The following is a 19,250-nucleotide window of genomic DNA, read 5'->3' on the forward strand; positions in this document are numbered from 1 at the left end:
ATAGACACAGAAGGTTGGAAGATATATCGTTAATCTCTGCCACATATTTTCCATTGAATCTTGAAATGATGACATTTCTGGTGTTGGTTAAAAAGTTTTTTAAATTTGAAAATATTTCCTGAATGATAGAGCTCAAACAGTGCACTTGAATGAAGTGATCAAAGTTAGGATTGTTTGTATTTCCTTTTTGTCTGGCCCACGAACAACATTTCACACTTTCTAATAGCATTTTCAAATCTATGGGTTGCTTGAGTCTCAGCGACGATTAAGATGATTTCTGATTTTCTACCCGTTTATTCCCTTTAAAGAATTGTACGACTATATAAGACATCATTGACACCAACTGGTGGTCCTAAAATATGGTAAGAGAAGTCAGAATTTTGTTTTGGGCCACTTGTACAGATGTTTTGTGTGTGGGTCCTGTGATTTTTTTTTTCTATCAATAAAGTTAATGCTGTGTAGGCCTGCCCTGTGTGGCCCACCCAGCCCTAATGAACCGAGGCCCTCAGCAGCTAGCAGTTGCCTGGCTGGAGGGAGCTGCTTGCCCGAGGTCATGCCCCCTTCCACCTTCCGGAGTCAGCCTGTCTCCAGAGAACCCCTGACAGCAACGTGGGCCAGCCCCGCAGAACCAGCCGGGTTTCAGCTACCCAGACTTGCCTCTCCTCATTCTGCCGCTGCTGCTGCCTCCACATCCCTCCTGCCCCTGGGCACGGGGGCCCTGGCAGCACGCCCCAGGAACCCTGCTGCCACAGATCTCCCTCTCAGAGTCTGCCTCTTGGGGAATCTGACCTACAGTTTAGGCATGTAGGTGTTACACGCGAAGTGCGTTTCACGGTTTGCTTAGCTATCCAGTGTACTCATTTGGCTTATTTTTGATGAAAATCTCAAAATCAGTTAACAGAATGTTTCTTCAAAAAATTGTTTTCATTTCTCTTTCTCTCACATGCACACATATAGATTCATGCATATATGGGGGGCAGATCAAGCTCCCATCTATTCATATGTGTAACCAAATGCCCACAAATGCCCTCCTGGGTTAGCGGCTTACAGACTAGTCGGTGTTCAGAAAGTGACTGAGCAGAAGCTGCTCGAGAGGATCACCCGTCCCACGCCTTGTCTGTGTGTGTCTAGTCTGTGCACACTTTGTGTGTGAGAAGAGCGGTTCAGCCTCCTTGAGAAGTCTGCGCTCGAGCGGAGGATTTGTAGGGGAGGCTGTGCTGTGTAACAGGGTAGCAGAGCGCCTTCCGACAGCTGGTACAGGAGTTAGTGGACGGGCTGTCTGTCCAAAGCGAGGCAGTCTCGGTCTTGGCCGGTATAAAAAGTAGGGCTGAAGAGCCGTCAGTGCTGTGTTGCAACTGTTAAGGCTGCCTATGCTTTTGTGTAACAGGTTGAAATAGAGAAGAAAAGGATTAAGATTGATGGAGAAGACCCAGAGAAAGCTGGTGACTGCGTAACTCAATAGCGTAGGAAGAGTCCAGAATGACCGTGCATGCGTCTGCGAGTCACGAAGCCACAGCGAGTTCTGCTCGGTGGGCAGCGCACAGGAGTCCTGCCGTGGTCTCAGGACCGGTCCCACGGCTCTGTCCAGAGAAGTTGAAACCTGAAACCGAACCGGTTGAGCTTTATGTTTTGATTCCCCCCCCCCCCCCCCAGGGTTTCATCTGAAATGTGTTTGTACTTGTGTGATGCTTTGCTTCCTGTTAAAACTCAGAGGCACGTGTGGCCTGGCGGCCGGTCTGGCTGAAGGGTTTTTCAGTCTTTGGGTGCCCAGAGGCTCGTGCTTTTGCCTTCTGCTTTACACAGATGTTGTAGATATGACCCTTCAGCCCCCATTCCTTCTTGCTCTTAGCAACTGCCCCAGCAGGTAAGGCAATCAAAGGGGACATAAATCAAATAGTTAATTCTGCCTCTTGCTCATCTCCTAAAATGTGGCAGAGGTATAGAATGATGAAGCCACAGGCTGTTTTGGAGATTTGGAGGTGTCTGTGGCCTTGAATTATTAAACTTCTTGGTCCTTTACTGCATTGGTAAGTAATCCTTGGCTGTATTTGGGTACCTGTTCTTTTGCCTGCCATATTATCATTTTGAAAATCTGTGTGTATTCTGGTGTGGGCTGCAAAGAAGCTATTTCTGTGGATAATGCATATTTTAGTGCGAGTCACGAAGACTTATTGCTTTTTGCTTGGTGGGATTCCTTTCAAGATGTGTTTGGAGTATTGGACACTACTTAAAATATTTATGTACATTAAAGATGAATTTTTAAAATTCATGAATACTGTTTTCCAAAAGTACAGAATTCAAAATGGAATGTATTGTGATAAAGGATTATATGTGATCAACGCAGGCTTCTTTGGAGTAGAAGTCTAAATCATATTATTATTTTATGCTAGTTCTGCTATTATGCTCTTTTATGCTAATCCTGCTTTATTTAGAGTATTTTTCTTTCAAAAATGAATACAATGAAACATACTAGGTTATTCTATAGTTCCAAGATGTGGCATTTTTATTCTTCAGAGTTAGCTGAAGGACTATAATTGTTTGATTTCTAATGAAAAGCCCATGGCATTTACAGCTATAGTTGTTTATGGTTTCCTTTTTAACACTTACAGTAAGAGATCAGAATGTGCATTTTTGGAAATTTATATGTTAGGTACTTTTGGCCTGTGGTATTAGTTTACCTTCAACCTCTGTTGAACCTGTCTCCATGTACGAGAGATGTTTTGAGCCAGAACTGATATGAAGTTCTAACATGTATTGGTTGGCATACGGAGTTTATATTGTATGTTTTATATGAGTTTTAATCTGTTCAAAAACCGACAAAGACTAACAGCTACGATACTCTTTACCTACCAGCAGATTTTATTACTTTTCATTATTTTGCCATCAAGGTAAACAATGCAATAGCCGAAAGTTAAAATGAATCTATCTTGCTCTTTTTAGCTTCACTCGATGCATTGTTCATAATATCATATGTCTGCACCTTGTAGTGGATGCACAGGAGGGCAAATCCATGCGTATGCCATTTCTCAAGATGCTACCATCTTTCCACATCTGGGATGGGCACCCTCAAGAGCGACTTCCATCTGCTCAGAACCTGCACAGAGGTGGGCCGGTGCTGATGCTGGGTCCCCAAACCCAGGAAGTTCTCTGGCTTGGGGACTGCCCTGGCTTGCTGATAGTGCTTCCTGGCACCCTGCCACAAAGGGAGCCGCAGTCTGATTGGAGTGAATTGGAGGAATATTCACGCCCCCACATGAATTTAGCAGAAGGGCCGATGAGTTGCCCCTCAGGTTTCAGCGGTTGGCTGGCTGCCGGAGTCTGTTACCTGGGTGCTGCCCTGTGAGGATTCAGTGCTGAGAACAGAGTAGCACATGACCGAGTGAAGCCCCAAGACTTGAGGTTGTTCGGCTCTGCACAGGTCGATAGCATTAGCAGCGGGGTGCTGCTGCATAATTGTTAATTTGCACATTAGGACCTTAAATATTCATTTCTTAGTGATAAGTTAACATTCTGTGTAGGGAGAGGCTTCTTAATGCAATTCTTTTCTGACCCTAGAAATGGCAGGAGGTCAGATACGACTACTGTGCTGTAAGTGAAAAATTGGGTCAGGTCCGTTGAGAATTACCCATTAAGAAATAGAATCACCCATCACTGAAAGTTAATAGTGATCTTCAGAAAACTCTGGCTTTTGAGGGAGGGAGGGAGGAAGGGATTGAGTGCGAGGCAGACCTTACGTGGGTTTTGCTTTAGATCCCCTACTGAAGGGGCTGACCATTTCGGAGTCAGACATTTGGTTGACGCTGTGGCTGAGTGGAAGGAGTTGGCTAATGCGTGATGTTCTGCTTTGCTGTTCCGGTCCGGTCTAGCAATCACAGGATCACATCAGCTGTGATAGCGCGTTGTTCAGTTGATCCAGTGTGCAGATCTGGTTCCACGACATTTCCTTTGCCTATGGGAATTGCGTTTCTCAGTGTGAATAATGATATGCAAGAAAGATACTTTCCAACGTAAGAACAAAGGCTGGACTTTTTGACCTGATCTGTACAAGTTAGATGGCTCTAAGCTTTTCTGGGTTTTCATTCCAGAGCTGTGCTCATGATGCAGTTTTTTTTTTTTTTCTGATAAATTCAGTTAGGGAGCTTTCCTCAACAGTGGCTATTATGTTTTACTGTAACTATGATTTTTGTGTCTTATCAATACAAAGATAAAGCAGATGGAGCCTTAATAATCATGTAACAAAGTATTTTGTAGATTGCATATTGATTTTTTCTAAAATTAAAGATGTATTTCATGTAATTCATGCTGTGCTGTGGACTTAATATCTTCTTTTGCAAGGTCTGGGTCTATTTTTTTGAAAGGTAGGAAATCAATTTCAATAACCTTAACCAACTGACTCTCCATCAGGCCTAGGTACATGGCTTCACTACCAAGGAGTCAGTGAACAAGACATCCTGGCATGTGCTGGAAAAATACCACCACCAAACTACAATTGATGAGATAATAAAGGGTGACTTCTGAAAGAGGGTATCGCCATGACTCATAAAGATATGAATATATGCTTAAGATTTTGACTCAATTCATTATGTTGCAACTGGCATCAAAGAGAATTCAGAGGTCAGAGCCTTATTTGGCAAGGAATTTGAAAATGAATTTGCAAGTTAATGCATAGTGGGTCTCTACACGACAATAACTAACAACCTTTGCTTCCCTACCTCAGTGAATTTGCTTTTCTGTGGACACCGTGTCATGTGCGTTGCTTGCAGGCATGAGGATTCAAAGACATCGAGGTGACTGACACCGTGGCTGCCTGAGCCTCACAGGGCTTCTCATCTTTCCTGTGACACCAGCACACACCGCGTCCACGGCAGAGTTGTGTGGTTTTCTCACTTGAGCCAGTAGTCTAGCAGCACTAACGAAATCATGTGCACTCATTGGTAAAGTTTGAAAGTGTAGGAAACCGTCTTTACATGACTGCTTTGCAAATGTGGTTCATGCAAGGAGTGTGTATCTGGGGTCTGATGAACAAGTGCCTGACAGCCACCCTCCTGCTGGGACACAGTCAGTGGGAAGCAGAGGTTGGGAAGGGTGGAGGGGGATGTGGTGACAGCAGGCGCTGGAATCCAGCGGAAGTCAGACGGAGGTTGTGGGCTCTGGGCCTCCGCAGAAGAGACTGTGATGAAGGAAGTGGAAGGCCGCTTGCCCGCAGTGTTTGGTCTGTTAAAACACTGCACTATAACCCGCAAAGTGTGCAAGTATTTCATGCCCAGCCAAAACTGAACGAGTAAAAGGAAGAATTAAAATTGAAATCGTTTTTGCAAATCTGTCTTGTGTTTAAATTTTTATTTAGCTGTTTAAGTTAGTATTTCATGGTCACATCTCTAAGCACGGTCTTAGCCCTTGCTGCTGGTCATTGAATGTGGGCTAGTTCAGAGCAGCGGGAGACACAGTGGTCCAGACCACCATGTGTGCAACGGCATTCCTGCCTGGCTACCAACTCTGCCTGTCTCAGTTCCGCTCAGACCTTCCTGATACATGGTGATCTTGATTGTCCCACACCCTTCCTGTCCTCTGTAACGATTTCATTCCCAGGACCTTTGTTGGCCTTTTCCAGGGTTCTGAAGCATAGGACCTTGAAGCATGTCTGGCTGAACCATCTGCCAGTGGTTATCTTTCCTAATGGCTATTTCATGGCACTCAGCCTAATTACCTATTCCTTGGGGAATGCAAAACAAGCACTTTTCTTGTTTCGAGTATTAGGAAGTCCCTGCTTAGCACCCGCATCAAAATACGGATTTGGCTCTGGGTGATTTTTGAAGCAAGTCAGACTTGCTGGTTAGGAAGCAGATAGCTGAGTTTACAGAATCATGTGCTGATGACACTGTGCCTTTAAAATCAGGTTGCACCTGTAAGGAAAAGGAAAGCTGATTAGAGTAATTGCCCCATGTTTTAAAACATTGGAATTCATTTCCATGAGGCTTTCTAGGGGACGAAGTGCAAAGGACCCTGCTGCCTCAGGATGCTACTTGCCGTTCATGTATGAAGGGTCTTCAAAAAAGTTCGTGGAACACATGTATTATGAAAAACACTTCAAAATGATTTCGTGTTAAAATAAGGGTATCATTTGATCCCAATTTTTGTGAACTTTTTTAGGGATACATTTGTATCTTGTACAGTAGCCTTCCAAGCCCTAGAGGCAAGAATGGATAATTCCAACAAAACAAGCGTGTGGTGTTAACATTTTGTGAGACGCCCCTTTTTGTACCACCTTCCTGAAGTTGCTGTGAATTCTCTGAAACGTAGCTTGCAGTTCACGCTTTGAACAGCAGAGGGTGCTCTCGGGCAAGCGGCTGCTTCCCACAGCTGGAAAAAAAAGGCTTTAGAATTTGATAGTGCTTGTATGATGATTAATAAAAGATCTTGAGGGCACTTTTTAAAGCGCTTCAAAGCATTGTAAGTCCAGTGGAGTATAATTAAAATTAATGCACTAGGCAAGCACTTTAAAGCATTTTTAATTCCTTGTCTAAAATGCTGTTGATAACTTCTACTCGTCCCAAAGATTTTAAATACCATGCTTACCTCTAAGCATGTCTAACTAAAAAAAAAAAAAAAAAAAAAATCAGAATGATAGTGTCTTTATTCTTCACAGATTCCAAAGAAACATTTCTAATGAGAGTTAATAAACACCAAATCTCTTTGCTTTAAAAGATTTATAAAGAATTAAAATTAATCCATTCTGTTCTGGTATGGATCAAGGTCAATGTAGTTTCTTAAAAGCTGCGGGCCAGGATTGTGTTTTCAGATCCACAGAGAGGAGCGAGCGAACATGTGCTTGCAAAGAGAATATTCTACGCCGCGCTTGCCCAGGCACGAGCCTTTGCCCTGCTTCAGTCCCTGAAAGCCAAAACAGACACGGTTCCTTTTACCCTTTTCCCAGAAATCTGCCTGCCTGCGCTGACATTGTCATTGTTTTGTCAGGACTAAGTGCGAAAGTCTCCGTAGCGGAACACCACAGGCATCTCCACATCCTGAGGTGAAGACGTCTGATGGCTGGCTGTCATGGTTGGACCCTGTAAGTCACTCAAGATCCTGTGTCAGTCCAGCTAAGGGCCTTGCCGGTCACGCTCCTGGTGATGGAGTGCTTATCGCATGCCTGTAGTTCACTACGCACTGGGGGATGAGCACCAAAAACAGCGCGTTCCTGCTTTTCAGACGGTTCTTAAGGAGATACCGGACAGTAGACAGATGTACAGTTGTGATCATGGCTATGCAGAAAAATAAAGCGAGGTAAGGACACAAAGAATCTTCGGTGAAAGCTGCCGTAGCTGCCAGGTGAGATGCTGTTCTAGCGGAGCTGAGAGGCCGTTCGAGTCCTGGGGGAAGAGCGTGTCCAGCAGAGGGCGCTGCTGGCACAAGGTGCTGAGCAGGGTCTCGGCCTGCAGCAGGAAGACCCAGGCCGGCAGGTGGCGCTGGGTAGCTGGAAGGGAACAGGCCAGTGGGTGGAGGAAACTGGAGGATGAGGAGGACTCAGGCTGTGGGCAGATCATGCAGGCCCGGGTAGGCCGTGGGTCGGACTTCCGATTCTATTCCGAAGGAATGGGAGCCCCTAACAAACTTAATGCAAAGTAGTGGCAGGAGTTTGAATGTTAAGGTGATCGTAGTGGCCCAAGCAGAGGGAGCTGTTACCGGCAGCTGCACTCACCCAGGGTTTCTTATTCTGTTCTAGCTGTTCAACAAAATGTCTCACACTGGGTAATTTATATGAACAATGCAAACTTATTTTTTCTCACTTCCGGAGGTTGGGCAGTCCAAAATCAAGGCCTAGCAGATTGTTAGGTGACGACTCATTCCTTCTTTTGAGTCCTCACAGGGTGAAAGGGACAAAACAGCCCCCCTCCAGTCCCTCCTATAAGAGCATCACATCCACTCCTAGGGGCAAAGCTCTCACGACTTCCCAAAGGCTTTGTCCTTCATCCTGTCACCTCTGACATTGGGCTTCCAGAGGAGTTTGGAGGGGGAGGGCAGGGAGAGGCCCAGATATTCAGACCAATGCATCTCGTGAGAGGAGTAGGGACGGAGGATGAGAGATGGTTGGATTTAGAACATCCTGGAAATACAGAGCCAATTTTGTGTGTGCAGCTGCATTGAGTGCAGGGTATGAAAGAATGTGACTAAGGATGATTTCCAAAGGTTTGCCCTGGGCCCCTGAAGGAGGGAACTGTCTTTTATGGTGGAGGGGAAGGCTGTTATACCAGCAGGTCTGGGGAGACTAAGATCGGGAATTCAAGTTTAGGTGTGCTGAGAGGGCTGTTAGACTTCCAAGCAGAGTTGTAGAGCTGGGACTGGTAGCACAAGGCAGGGAAGAAGGTGGGCTTACAGAGAGCAGTGCTGGGTGCTTGGGATCACTCGGGAGTGGACAAAAAGAACAGGAGCTGGCCCAGCGTGGTAGCCTAGCAGCTAAAGTCCTTGCCTTGTATGCACTGGGATCCCACATGGGCACCAGTTCTTATGCTGGTAGCCCCGCTTCCCACCCAACTCCCTGCTTGTGGTCTGGGAAAGCAGTTGAGGATGGCCCAGGGCCTTGGGACCCTGCACCTGCATGGGAGACTAGGAAGTGGCTCTGAGATCCTGGCTTCGGATCAGCTCAGCTCTGGCTGTTGCAACCACTTGGGGAGTGAATCTCTCTATATATCTGGTTTTCCAATAAAATATATTAAAAACAAAACAAAACAAAAAATGAACCAAAGGACTGAACCAGAATGAGAATTTAGCTCATAGGCTTCTTGAAGTTTAGAGGACAGGAAAGTAAGGATAAGGTCATGAATGAAAGGGCGTGAGGAGGAGTGGCCGGAGTAGAATGGATCCCAGAGGCCAAGTAGAAAAGGTTGTTATCAGCTGCTGGTAGGTAGGAGAAGGGCTCAGAATTGGCCCCTGGATGCAGCAACATGGAAATCAGCGACTGTGACAGTCCATGGAGTGATGGCAGTGGAGCCAAGCCAAGCAGGAGGGAGGCCGTGATGGATGGCTCTGTAGGGACCGAACATGAAACTTCCTTCTCTTCCCTTTGGCTCTGTGGCTGGCCTCAGAGTTAACACCAGTTAATAGGAGAAAAGCAAGCACATTTTACTTAATATTTTTACACATTAAATGCAGCCTTCAAAAAAGAAAATGAAGATTAATATTCCATTAGGCCTTATCATTTTTTATGCAAAGAACATCAAATGTGAGGATGTGATGTGTCAATGGGACTTGGGGGCTAGGGACATTAAATTTTAGCATAACAACTAGGAAATATATGGGGAAACTCACTGGAATATGATATAGCTTTGTTTGTACTGGTCCATTTTGGTGTAAACTTTTAGTCTCTGGTGGGAAGAATGTTCTCTTTCTAGCATGGGGAAGGCACCTGTTTCATGGGAAATTTTCTGATCTGTTTCTGAGAAGGAGGCCAGAGAGTCCCTGCTGGTTGCCTGTGGCCCCAGCTTAGGATAATCAGTGTGCCAAAGCAGTGTATTTTGGAGTGGTATGCTGTTAAGCTCTTTTGAGAAGGGCTTTTTTTTTTTATGTAATTGTTAAAATTTATTTTCATTTGAAGAGCAGAGTTGTAGAGAGAGAAGAAGAGGCAGAGGTCATTTGTCTTCTGGTTCACTCTCCAAATGCCCACAGTGGCTGGACGTGGGCCTGTCTTAAAGATCCAGGAGCTTTCACCGGGTCCCCTGCCTGGATGCATGGCTCCAAGCACTTGGGCACATTAGCTGGGAGCTTGATTGGAAGTGGAGCAGCCAGGACACAAACTGGCACCCATGTGGGATGCTGGTACCATAGGCAGGGGCTTAACCTATTATGCCAAGGCACTGACCCCTCTCTTGAGGAATTTTGTTATAAATCTGGAAACCGGGGTAATAGCTGATGAAAATGAGACTTTTCTTTGGAAGGAGAGGTCATCATGCAATTAAAGCAATTACAATTAAACATTTATTTTCATTTTATTCGAAAGGCAGAAACACCGGAGGTGGCATGGCAGTGGGGGGAAAGAGAATGTTCTATTGCTGACTCCCCAGAAGCCTCCAATGGCTAGGGCTGCACTGAGTCCAAGTGGGGGGCTGGGAATTCCAGTCAGGTCTCCCACACGGAAGACAGGAAGCCAGCTCCTTGAGCCGTCACATGTTGCCCGAGTCTGTGTCACGTAGGAGGCAGGAGACAGAGGTGGAGCACAAACCCGGGTCGTCTGATACGGGAAGGCAGCCATGCTCACCGCTGGTACCACCAGCACGAGTCCTCTGCTGTGGAGCACAGGCCAAATGCCCACTCCCACAGAAACTTACCTTTGCATTACATTTTTCCACAACTTTTCTTAAAGAGGTTTTTTTTTTTTTTAAATATACATTTGTTTGAAAGGCAGAGTTTTATACAGAGAGAGCAAGACAGAGATAGAGAGAGAGAAAGAGAGAAAGAGAGAGTTCTTCCATCTACTGGTTCACTCTTCAAATGGCTGAGCTGACCCAACTCCAGGAACCAGGAGCTACTTCCAAGGACTTGGGCCATCCTTCACTGCTTTCCCAGGCCATAAGCAGAGAGCTGGATCAGAGGTGGAACAGGTGGGATACAAACTGGCACCCTAATGGGATGTCAGCACCAGAGGGCAGAGAATTAGTGTGCCATGTCACCTCGGCTGTCCTACAGACTGGTATATTTTTTTTAAAAAAGATTTATTTACTTTCAAGGCAGTTACAAAGAGAGAGAGGAACACACACACACACATGTATTCTAGCCACTGTTCCCTCCCTAAATGTCTGTAACAGCTGGTACTGGGCCAGGCCAAGGCCAGGACCCACGAGTTTCTTTGGGGTCTCCAGTTTGGGCTTCCCATGTGGGTGCAGAGACCCAAGCACTCTGGCCATCTTTTGCTGGTTTCTAAGGTTATTAGCAGGGAGCTGGATCAGAAGTGGAGCAGCCAGGATTCGGAACAGTGCTGCTGTCAGATGCTGGCATTTCAGGCAGAGGCTTAATCTACTAAGCCACAGGACTAGCCCCTCCACAAGCTTCTGAAGTACCTTTGTATGTTTGGTGTGTGGTGGTGTATGCATTGTATATTTTACAATGAATTTAGTTATTGCTTTCATCACTTCCTATTTCATTTTTAATACTTTTATTCGTGGTGATCCACTTGATTTATATCTTGGGTTTTGATGTGGGAGTCTCATTTTGTTATGAAATTCAAAATAATTCTGAAGCAGTTGCTGGTTTCACAGTCTTGAGACTGCCAACAGATTCCTGCAGGATAAAAAAGCACCAGATTTTTTCCATCATTTTTACAGCTATTTGACAGCTTGAACTTTATTACAATCTGGTATGGAAATGTTCTTTGTCAATGCTAAGTGAATCAAAACAATGAAAGGATCTATAAAAGGTACCCATTAAGCCACTGCCAAACCATGCTAAGGTACTATTTTCTTGATTTATTGTTTAGTTTTAAGACTTTCTTATGGTTGAAATAGATATGGTTAAGATTCCTCTTGGGACACTTGCATCCCGTCTTACGGGCTGACTCTGCTTCTGCATCTAAGTTCCCTGCAGGCAGCAGGGCATGGCTTACTGCTTGGGCTCCTGTCGCTCACACGGGAGGTGGAGGTTGAGTCCACACCTCCTTAACTTTGGCGTGGCCCAGCATGGGAGTGAATCAGAAGGAGTTCTCTGTCATCTCTCCACATTTCAAATAAGTAAAATAAATGTATTAATATAAAAAGATGATCCAAGTAGGAGTTGATGAATCCTATGATTTATTGGCATATAAGGAGAATTTTTCTTCATCATGTTGGAAGAGGGGATGAATATGATGAACACAGCTCAGCAACAGAAGGGGCGCATGACTGAGTGTCCGGATGCTGCGTTAGGATGGCGGCTGCCTGCTTTGGGAAGCAGTCTAAGCTCAAGCGTGAAGTGTGCCCTATGAGATGGCTTGATTGACCTGGCAGAGGTCTGTGCTGGCACCCGAGGGAGGCCCCTGCACCCAGGAGCGTGCTGTCAGTGCTGGCTGCTGAGGTGGCCAACAGGACCCCGCGGCTAACAGCTCGGCCTCATAGAGCTCAGGTTCTTGACTGGCCATCTTCAGGGAGTTGGCTGCTGCAGAGCTGCCTGCCAGCGCCTGTGCTCTCAGAGTGTGTGTCAAACTGTGAGATTGACATGGATTTTCAGGTCAATAGCTCATCTATGTGGCCTGAGAAGGTAAAGTAGACCCTTCTTGAAGGGAGGGTCTCCCCACTCACACAGCAAGCCAGAAGTATTTTTGACAAATTTCAAAGTGAGGTAGCAAGAAAACTTCAAAAATCAGGTAGAAGAGTGAAGTTCAATTTTCAAATACAATTATTCAAATACAGTGAACATTTCTTATACAAAGTTATCAAATAAAAATGCATCAAAATGTATCTTGCAATTCATGCTTCATTTTACTCTTCTAGGTTTAAAGGCAAAAATGAAAACTCAAAGGGCCACACGGAATGACAGACCTGAAGTAACCAGTCATATTTCTTCATCTTTACTGTCACTGATTGTTATAAACCTATGGTTTAAACCCCCAAAATATGTAGCGCCCAGAGGGATGGAGACACAAATTACACCCGAAATGAATTGGAGCCATTCTGGAAAATTAGGAATCCCCCACTGGAGTATGCGTGTCTGCGGCCATGTGTGCCAGGGACCCAACTTCATGAGTTGGAGTAGTTAAAATTAATGTCAGGTAAACACAATTCTTGCTAAACACCAAGACACTCAAAATATGCTGATTTGAGTCTTTCAGCGGCAATATTAATACTGAACCGTAATTGTAGCAGTTGTTTTGAATGTACAACAATAGAAAAATTGAGGGGGAGGTGGAGTATTTCATGTGGACATTGCTTAGAACTGTCAGCATGTGGTGATAATCAGAAGCAGACAGTCAGTTCCTTGTTGTATCATCGTGTTAACTGCTCAGCAACAATGCATCCCATTACTGTTTCTGCCCAGGGCTGCCTGCCTGCACTCCCTTCTGCCTGCCTGCAGAAGGGCAGTGATGTGTAAATGCAAGGAAAATGAATGACGTAAGGAAGAGAGTGGATTGCTAAGACGGTGTCTCTAATCTCTGAGAAGATGAGAGGAGACGGCACCCAGGTCCATGGGGCTGGCTTAAAGCACAGGTGGTTCACTCCTGCAGGGGGAAGCAGTGTATGGGGGCAGGCAAACACAGGTCTCTTCCCCCACCCAAGTATCATTTCTTGGTTTCTTTTCCAGAACTGGAACTGGATTCTGTTCTGTCACCAGAGGTTCCCACGTCTTTTAGGATCTTTACAATTGACTGACTGCAATTTTATTCTCCCATAAGCTTGGGTCACATCTTTCAGTATGCTTTCTGCTGATGTTAAGTTTGAATACTGATTTTGCTGACCCAAACGAGAGTGTTGTCATGATTTTGAGAGCAAGATTGTGCGACCCTTCCTCCTGTCCTTCACCCCTCCACAGGGTTAAGGTGGCTCCTTTCTCTGCTTGTTTTCAGTCTCCCAGGAAGATGCTACTGGTCCACGAGCTGCTGGGTGTGGGTGGGAGGTGACACCTCGCCGTTGCGCCTGTCCTTTGCTGCACAGTTTTATTTTGATATTTTCACACTGCTTAGAGAAAATTCTCCCCAAAGGTCCTCAAGAGCCATGAAAAGGACGAGGAAAGAGCATCTTTGAACAGTGCCATTGTTAAATGCCAAGAGCCTGCCTCTCCAGTGAATAATTTTGAGATATTCTGAAACACTTTTCAAAAGGTTTGCTAAGTACTCATTGCGAAAAAGGACAGATTCTATATTCAACTCCCACTGGGATCAGAGATGGCCTTGGGTGAAACTGGAAATTCGACAAGGCTTGCAGCTCTCTTGCCACGGCCTTTTCCTCCGGCAGTGGATGCCCCTGACTCCCTTTCCGATACCTCCCCCAGGCTCTGAGGTCTCTTTCTCTCTGCTTTATGTGACTGAATGCTATAGCAAAGTCACTGTGAGCTTGGCATTCTTCCCTGTGAATGCTGCTTTTGCCGCAGGCTCTTCATAGAGAGTTCCTTTGACTCCCATAGTTCACGTACCATTAACCGCAGTTCTACCTCCACTGTGGCCACCCCTGCCCACCCGACCCATGCAGCCAAGGGGGATGCATAATCTGGCACTGCTTACCAGTGAGCCTTAGCTTTTGCCACAACTTCTTGTTCTCCATCCCATGACCAAATGGAACCACTCATGTTCCCTGAGAACCATCGTGTTTTCAAGGCTCAAGCTTTGGCTGGTAGAGGTGCTCTCTTCCTGGAATGTTCTTCCTTGGTCTGTCCTTTGGCAGGTCTCAGGAGAGGAGTCTTTGCCCATGAAGCCTTTCCCTGCCCCCTCCTCCCATTTAGGCTGGGTGGCCCTGATAAGAAATTTTTAGTCTTAATTCCATTGCAATGTAACTGTGTTTTTCTTCCTCTCCACGCTGTGCGGGTTATATCTTGGAGTGACTCCATCTCTCATTTTCTGGGAAGAGGCTCACATACAAGAGTGGTGGCAGTTGATGGTAGCAACACTGCCAGGGGGTAGGAACTGCATCCTTGGCTAGTACTTAGGATCATGTGTTAGATAAAACACATTTTATAAACGAATCGTAGGATGAATTGGGATCAAGACACTGCTGCTCCCAATGGTAGTCTGATCTACCTACTCCCAAAAAAGAGGCTAGAAATCCTGGTCTATCAATAAATTCAAATCAGTAGCACCTAGAGGGCCCTTTGCATATTTGAAGTACTATGCTAGAAACTCATGAAGTATATTAAGATGAATAATATACAGCCTCAGTCTTCAAGAAATTGAAATGTTTCACACTTTGGGTTACAAATGCACTTTTCTTGGTAAGCACACACACATTTTCATGGAGCTGAGAAGATTAAAATGTCTGTCTTAGATTTTGATTTAATCTTTGTTTAGAAAAGCTGTCGAGAGTAGAGCGGACGTGTAAGCATCTTTGATGTGCCAGGGACTGTATTTTCTCATTTGGTGTTGGCTCTTATCTGTCTTTTGTTAGAGGTGTCTAAGAGCCATTTTGTGGCTGCTGGAGATGCTTTCCTGTACTTGAAACAATGCCAGGCCCTTGTGTATCTAAGAATAAAATGTAATCCCAAGTAGAAAAATCTCCTCAGATATGGAATCACTCTTTAGCATACCAAAAGTAAACAAGTTGGGTGAGCAACCTTGTTATGTGGCCAGGGCAAGGCTAGGTATTACAGTTTGGGGAACAAGTGGAACTGCTCCTATCAAAGGGAATTTATATCAATGGGGCTACAAAGTCCAAGGAAAAATGCAGTTTCAAGCAGCGGTGACAGGTGTAAGTGGGGCTGTAGTGATCTGCGGTGTCTGCAGGGAGGAGAATGGTTCTTTCTGAAAGTTTTCTTCCTTGACGTCCCTTTCGTGGTCCTTTGACAGGGAGGGAAAAGCTCCGCTTGTCTGTGTCTTTTGTCGTTTTTGGGCAGACAGATTGTTGAGCATCCCACATGGGATCAGACAAAGACAAAAGCAGAGGACTTGCTGCTGCATCATTTTTTTGGTCCCGAGGTCCCTAACTGGTCAGTTCACGCCGTCTTCTAGCATCATCTTAGGTTTGTTTTCTATGGAATGTCCAGCATTTTGAGCTATGCTTAGTGTCAGGAATAGAAGTATAGCATTCTGTGTTGTACCTGCCTGTCTTGATATATGAAACACCTAATGCAGCAACACAGAATACTTAACATCCAGCCATTCAACTCCCTCCCAATGAAACAAATTAAGAAAAGCAAAACATCATTATGGTGGGAGCAAAACTGATTGGTTCTCTTCCAGTCACCCAGCCTTAAGTTCAGACTGTGGGTCTTTATCTCCATCTTCTTTAAATGGAAATTTAGGTTGCAGGATTAACGGAAGACAATGAGTATTATCCTTGCTAATATTTCATGTCCCTGTATGATTGTGATTATACATGTTATGATTAAAGAAATGAAAATGTAATCATTTGTGAGCCAGGAAATTACTGTATCCTTATCAAGACCCTGAGGAGAATGTTAAAAAGTAGAGAGGGGAAAAATAGCATTGGAAGTCACCCTGCATACTGTCCCTGAGCTAATTATGATAACTTCCATAAGTACAGGTTATATACATTTTTTGAATATCAAGACACACGAAACAGGCAGCAAATAATGTGTTTATTAATAGTGTCCCGCTGCATGGCAGGGTTGCCAGGCGGCCATGGCATTGCTTGCTCTGGTCACTGTCACTGACATTCTGTTGGGGTGGAGAGAGGGATTCAGCTTGGTGGAATAGCACCTAAATATTCAAGTAATGCAGGTTAATTTCTGAGTTGCATTAGAAAATGGGAAATGCTCCAAAACTGCAGAGAAAAAACAAATCAGAACTGCCAGCATCGTATCCATTTTAGAATTAGAGGGCACAGCTGAGATGATCTGGGTTTTCATTTCCCGGAAGACGTGAGGATGAAGCAGAGCTGGAGAAACACGATACCACTGGCTTTGGTGCTTTGCCTGCGAAATGTTCAGAAACTAATTATGAATATTGGCTGCCTTAAGCCATATGCTCGAACACGTATGTTTTTCCCTTATTGGTAAATATGTTTGAGGTCTATACAGTTACTGAACATTCTGCATTAGATTATCAAGTTTAATATGTGAAGGGCCATGTGATAGCTAAAAAATGTTCTTTAAATATTCTTATTTGAAATAAAAAGGGACTTTCTGGAGGCACCTTTTCTCCCAATCTGCAGACTGAAGTTGTTTCTTCACATTGGGAACGGTATCACTGAAACCTCCAGGCCAAAGGAATGGGGACAAGCAGAATGCCAAGATATTAGTCTGATTATTAACATTCGCTTCAACGTGATGGTTGCCAATGTTTTATACAAAGGCAGGAGGAAAGGAAAGCCCAGCGCTGTACCTATGACAGGTGCTTGGGGAAGCGCTCTATGACCTGGTGCCATAAATTTCAAAGAAGTAGGTACTCAGATAAGGATCGAAGCTCAGCATTCAGTTCTGTTGTTCCGTACTACTAGCACAAAAAAGGAGTCCCTGAAAAATTGCCTCTGAGGCTCTGGGGTCTTAAAATTCCAATTTTAGTAACAGAAGTGTTTTTGTGTATGCAAGGCATTTCCCCTTTGAGCTAGGAAAATTGACGAGAGAAATGTGACCATTACACGGCTGTGATAGTCTGCTGATTTTGTGAAAATCTTGGGCCCAAACTTTCAAACATGGGTCCAAAAAAACTCACTTTTCACATGCTTTTGTGGCTGATGAAGATGCTTAAGACATTTTAAATACTGGGATTTCACTATTCACAGTCTGCTCAGAGAATGGGTCCTGTAGCAGTTATCTCAGGATGTACAGCCAATTCCTCCCACCTTTAATCACTAAAAATGGCAAATATTTATTAGCTGACATAGTGTTTGAGCATCAGGAATCTCTAAGATCCTTAGAAGACGGTCCTGGCTTGGGATCTTTTACAGATATGCTGGTGTGCTGTCAAGGAGGTGTGAACCCAGCAGCTCAGCTGGGGAAGGGAGGCTTAGGAGATTGCCAGGCTTAGGAGATTTTCCAGGGTTAGGCGATCGCATGCCAATTTTGACACTTGCTCACTGTGGGCTAGAGTGTCAGTTCCTTACCGTAGGGGCCTTTCCCCATGATGCCTGAACGTCTTCATGATGCGACGCTGGCCTCCTCCCAAGACTCTGGGAAAGAGAAAGAACCCAAGAAAGAATCCACAGTCGTTTCTAACCTCGTCTCAGGAGAAATGCATCCTTGTGTCTGCCTTATCCTGTTGGTCGACTGACAGACCAAGGTGTGATGTAGGAGGGGTTAATCCCAGATTGGGAAGAGCAGGAGGCAGGGGTCAAGTGCAGGTCATTGCCAAACCTGGCAATAAGGCCACAGCAGATTTTCCACTTGGAGTCACCTAGAATATGGCTTTATGCATATATCCTTCAATGTTCATTATTATTGGGAAGGTTTTGCAACCGAGCCAGCGAGTGACCATTCAGATAGTCCCCAAGTGGCAAATGTAAAGTTGCTGACATGTTGCTAAACCTGCATATGTTAAGCTTACTGAGATGAAAATTCAACTGTTACCCACATTTTTATGGGTACTGATGTCCAAAGTTAATTTTAAAATTATACATGGTATACAGTAGAGCTTCAAGAAGGGCACAATAAATATATATAACAAAGTCAAGTAAAACTGTATGCTGTCACAAAAAAGGTAATTACCAATCCCATACATTTAGGAATGGAGTGTTACAACCTTGCTATGAAAAAGATGCCTTTCAGCTTTATTTCCCAGCTTGAATAATTTAATTGGATTTCATAATATCAGTAGGAATTGATGACTACTTTTCTATTTTGGGTGAATAATAAGTCACTTTGAATACTCTTGGTGGTAAACTGCTAGGTAGAGAGACAAAACCATTAAAAATTACTATGAACTCTTTAGATTTTTGTAAAAGAAATCTCCCACAGTTTTCAATTTAGGAAAGTTTTCTGAATAAATCATTTGCTTGAAACTCACAAACCATAAGGTACCTGACCCAGAGAAAGCGAAAACAGAGAAGATAGGGTATAAATAGCGTTTCTGCACTTACATGCACAAATAAATACAGACAGCCAATTAAAAACCCCACAGGATTTTTAATCATCAAATTGGTTGACCATCTGCTTAGGGCAAGACCTATCTGCAGGCTAGACAGACTGCTTCAAAGGGCAGAGTGCTGGCAATAGATGACGTCTTCTCTCTGCTACCTGTTGAGATCATCTGTCCCTACATGCACCCTTGAGTTTAGCTCGGTGGGTATGCCTCTAGATGCCCAGCCCTTCAGGGCAGGAAGGGAATAACAGCTGGTCCAAAGACGGCAATTTCTGCCTTAGAAGGCAAAGCAGCCTGGCTGGTCTTGTCAAGCTGACCTTGCTCTCAGCTACCACTTTCTGGTTACATTTTATCGTCAGATTCCCTGGGGGGAGGCCTCAGGCACTAGTTTTTCTGTTTCCCAGGTAACTTTAATGCGCAAACACGTCTTTTAGAAGAACCTCTCCTTTTTTTTCCTTTCATTAGGATTACCTGAAGCACATGTTAAAGTGACAGAGGTATGGGCCCCAGCTTCCCCAACCGCGAGTTGGCCCAGCCCCGCTCTCGCCCCGCTCTCGCCCCGCTCTCGCCCCGCTCTCGCCCCGCTCTCGCCCCGCTCTCGCCC

General features: G+C 44.8%; 1 protein-coding gene across 2 annotated transcripts in view; it reads left to right on the top strand.

The window, feature by feature from the left end:
* Positions 1–4,917, top strand: part of STON1 (stonin 1) — a 56,266-nt gene extending 51,349 nt beyond the window's left edge. For both annotated transcript variants that reach the window (XM_040993703.1, XM_040993704.1), the window contains exon 4: positions 1,388–4,917. In XM_040993703.1, the coding sequence (XP_040849637.1) occupies positions 1,388–1,462 (75 nt within the window). In that variant the 3' untranslated portion in view covers positions 1,463–4,917. The remainder of the gene's footprint in view (positions 1–1,387) is intronic.
* Positions 4,918–19,250: the final 14,333 nt, after the last annotated feature.

The sequence above is a fragment of the Ochotona curzoniae genome, unplaced genomic scaffold (assembly GCF_017591425.1).
Source record: "Ochotona curzoniae isolate NIBS_2020 unplaced genomic scaffold, NIBS_Ocur_1.0 contig_883, whole genome shotgun sequence".
Classification (NCBI taxonomy): domain Eukaryota; kingdom Metazoa; phylum Chordata; class Mammalia; order Lagomorpha; family Ochotonidae; genus Ochotona; species Ochotona curzoniae.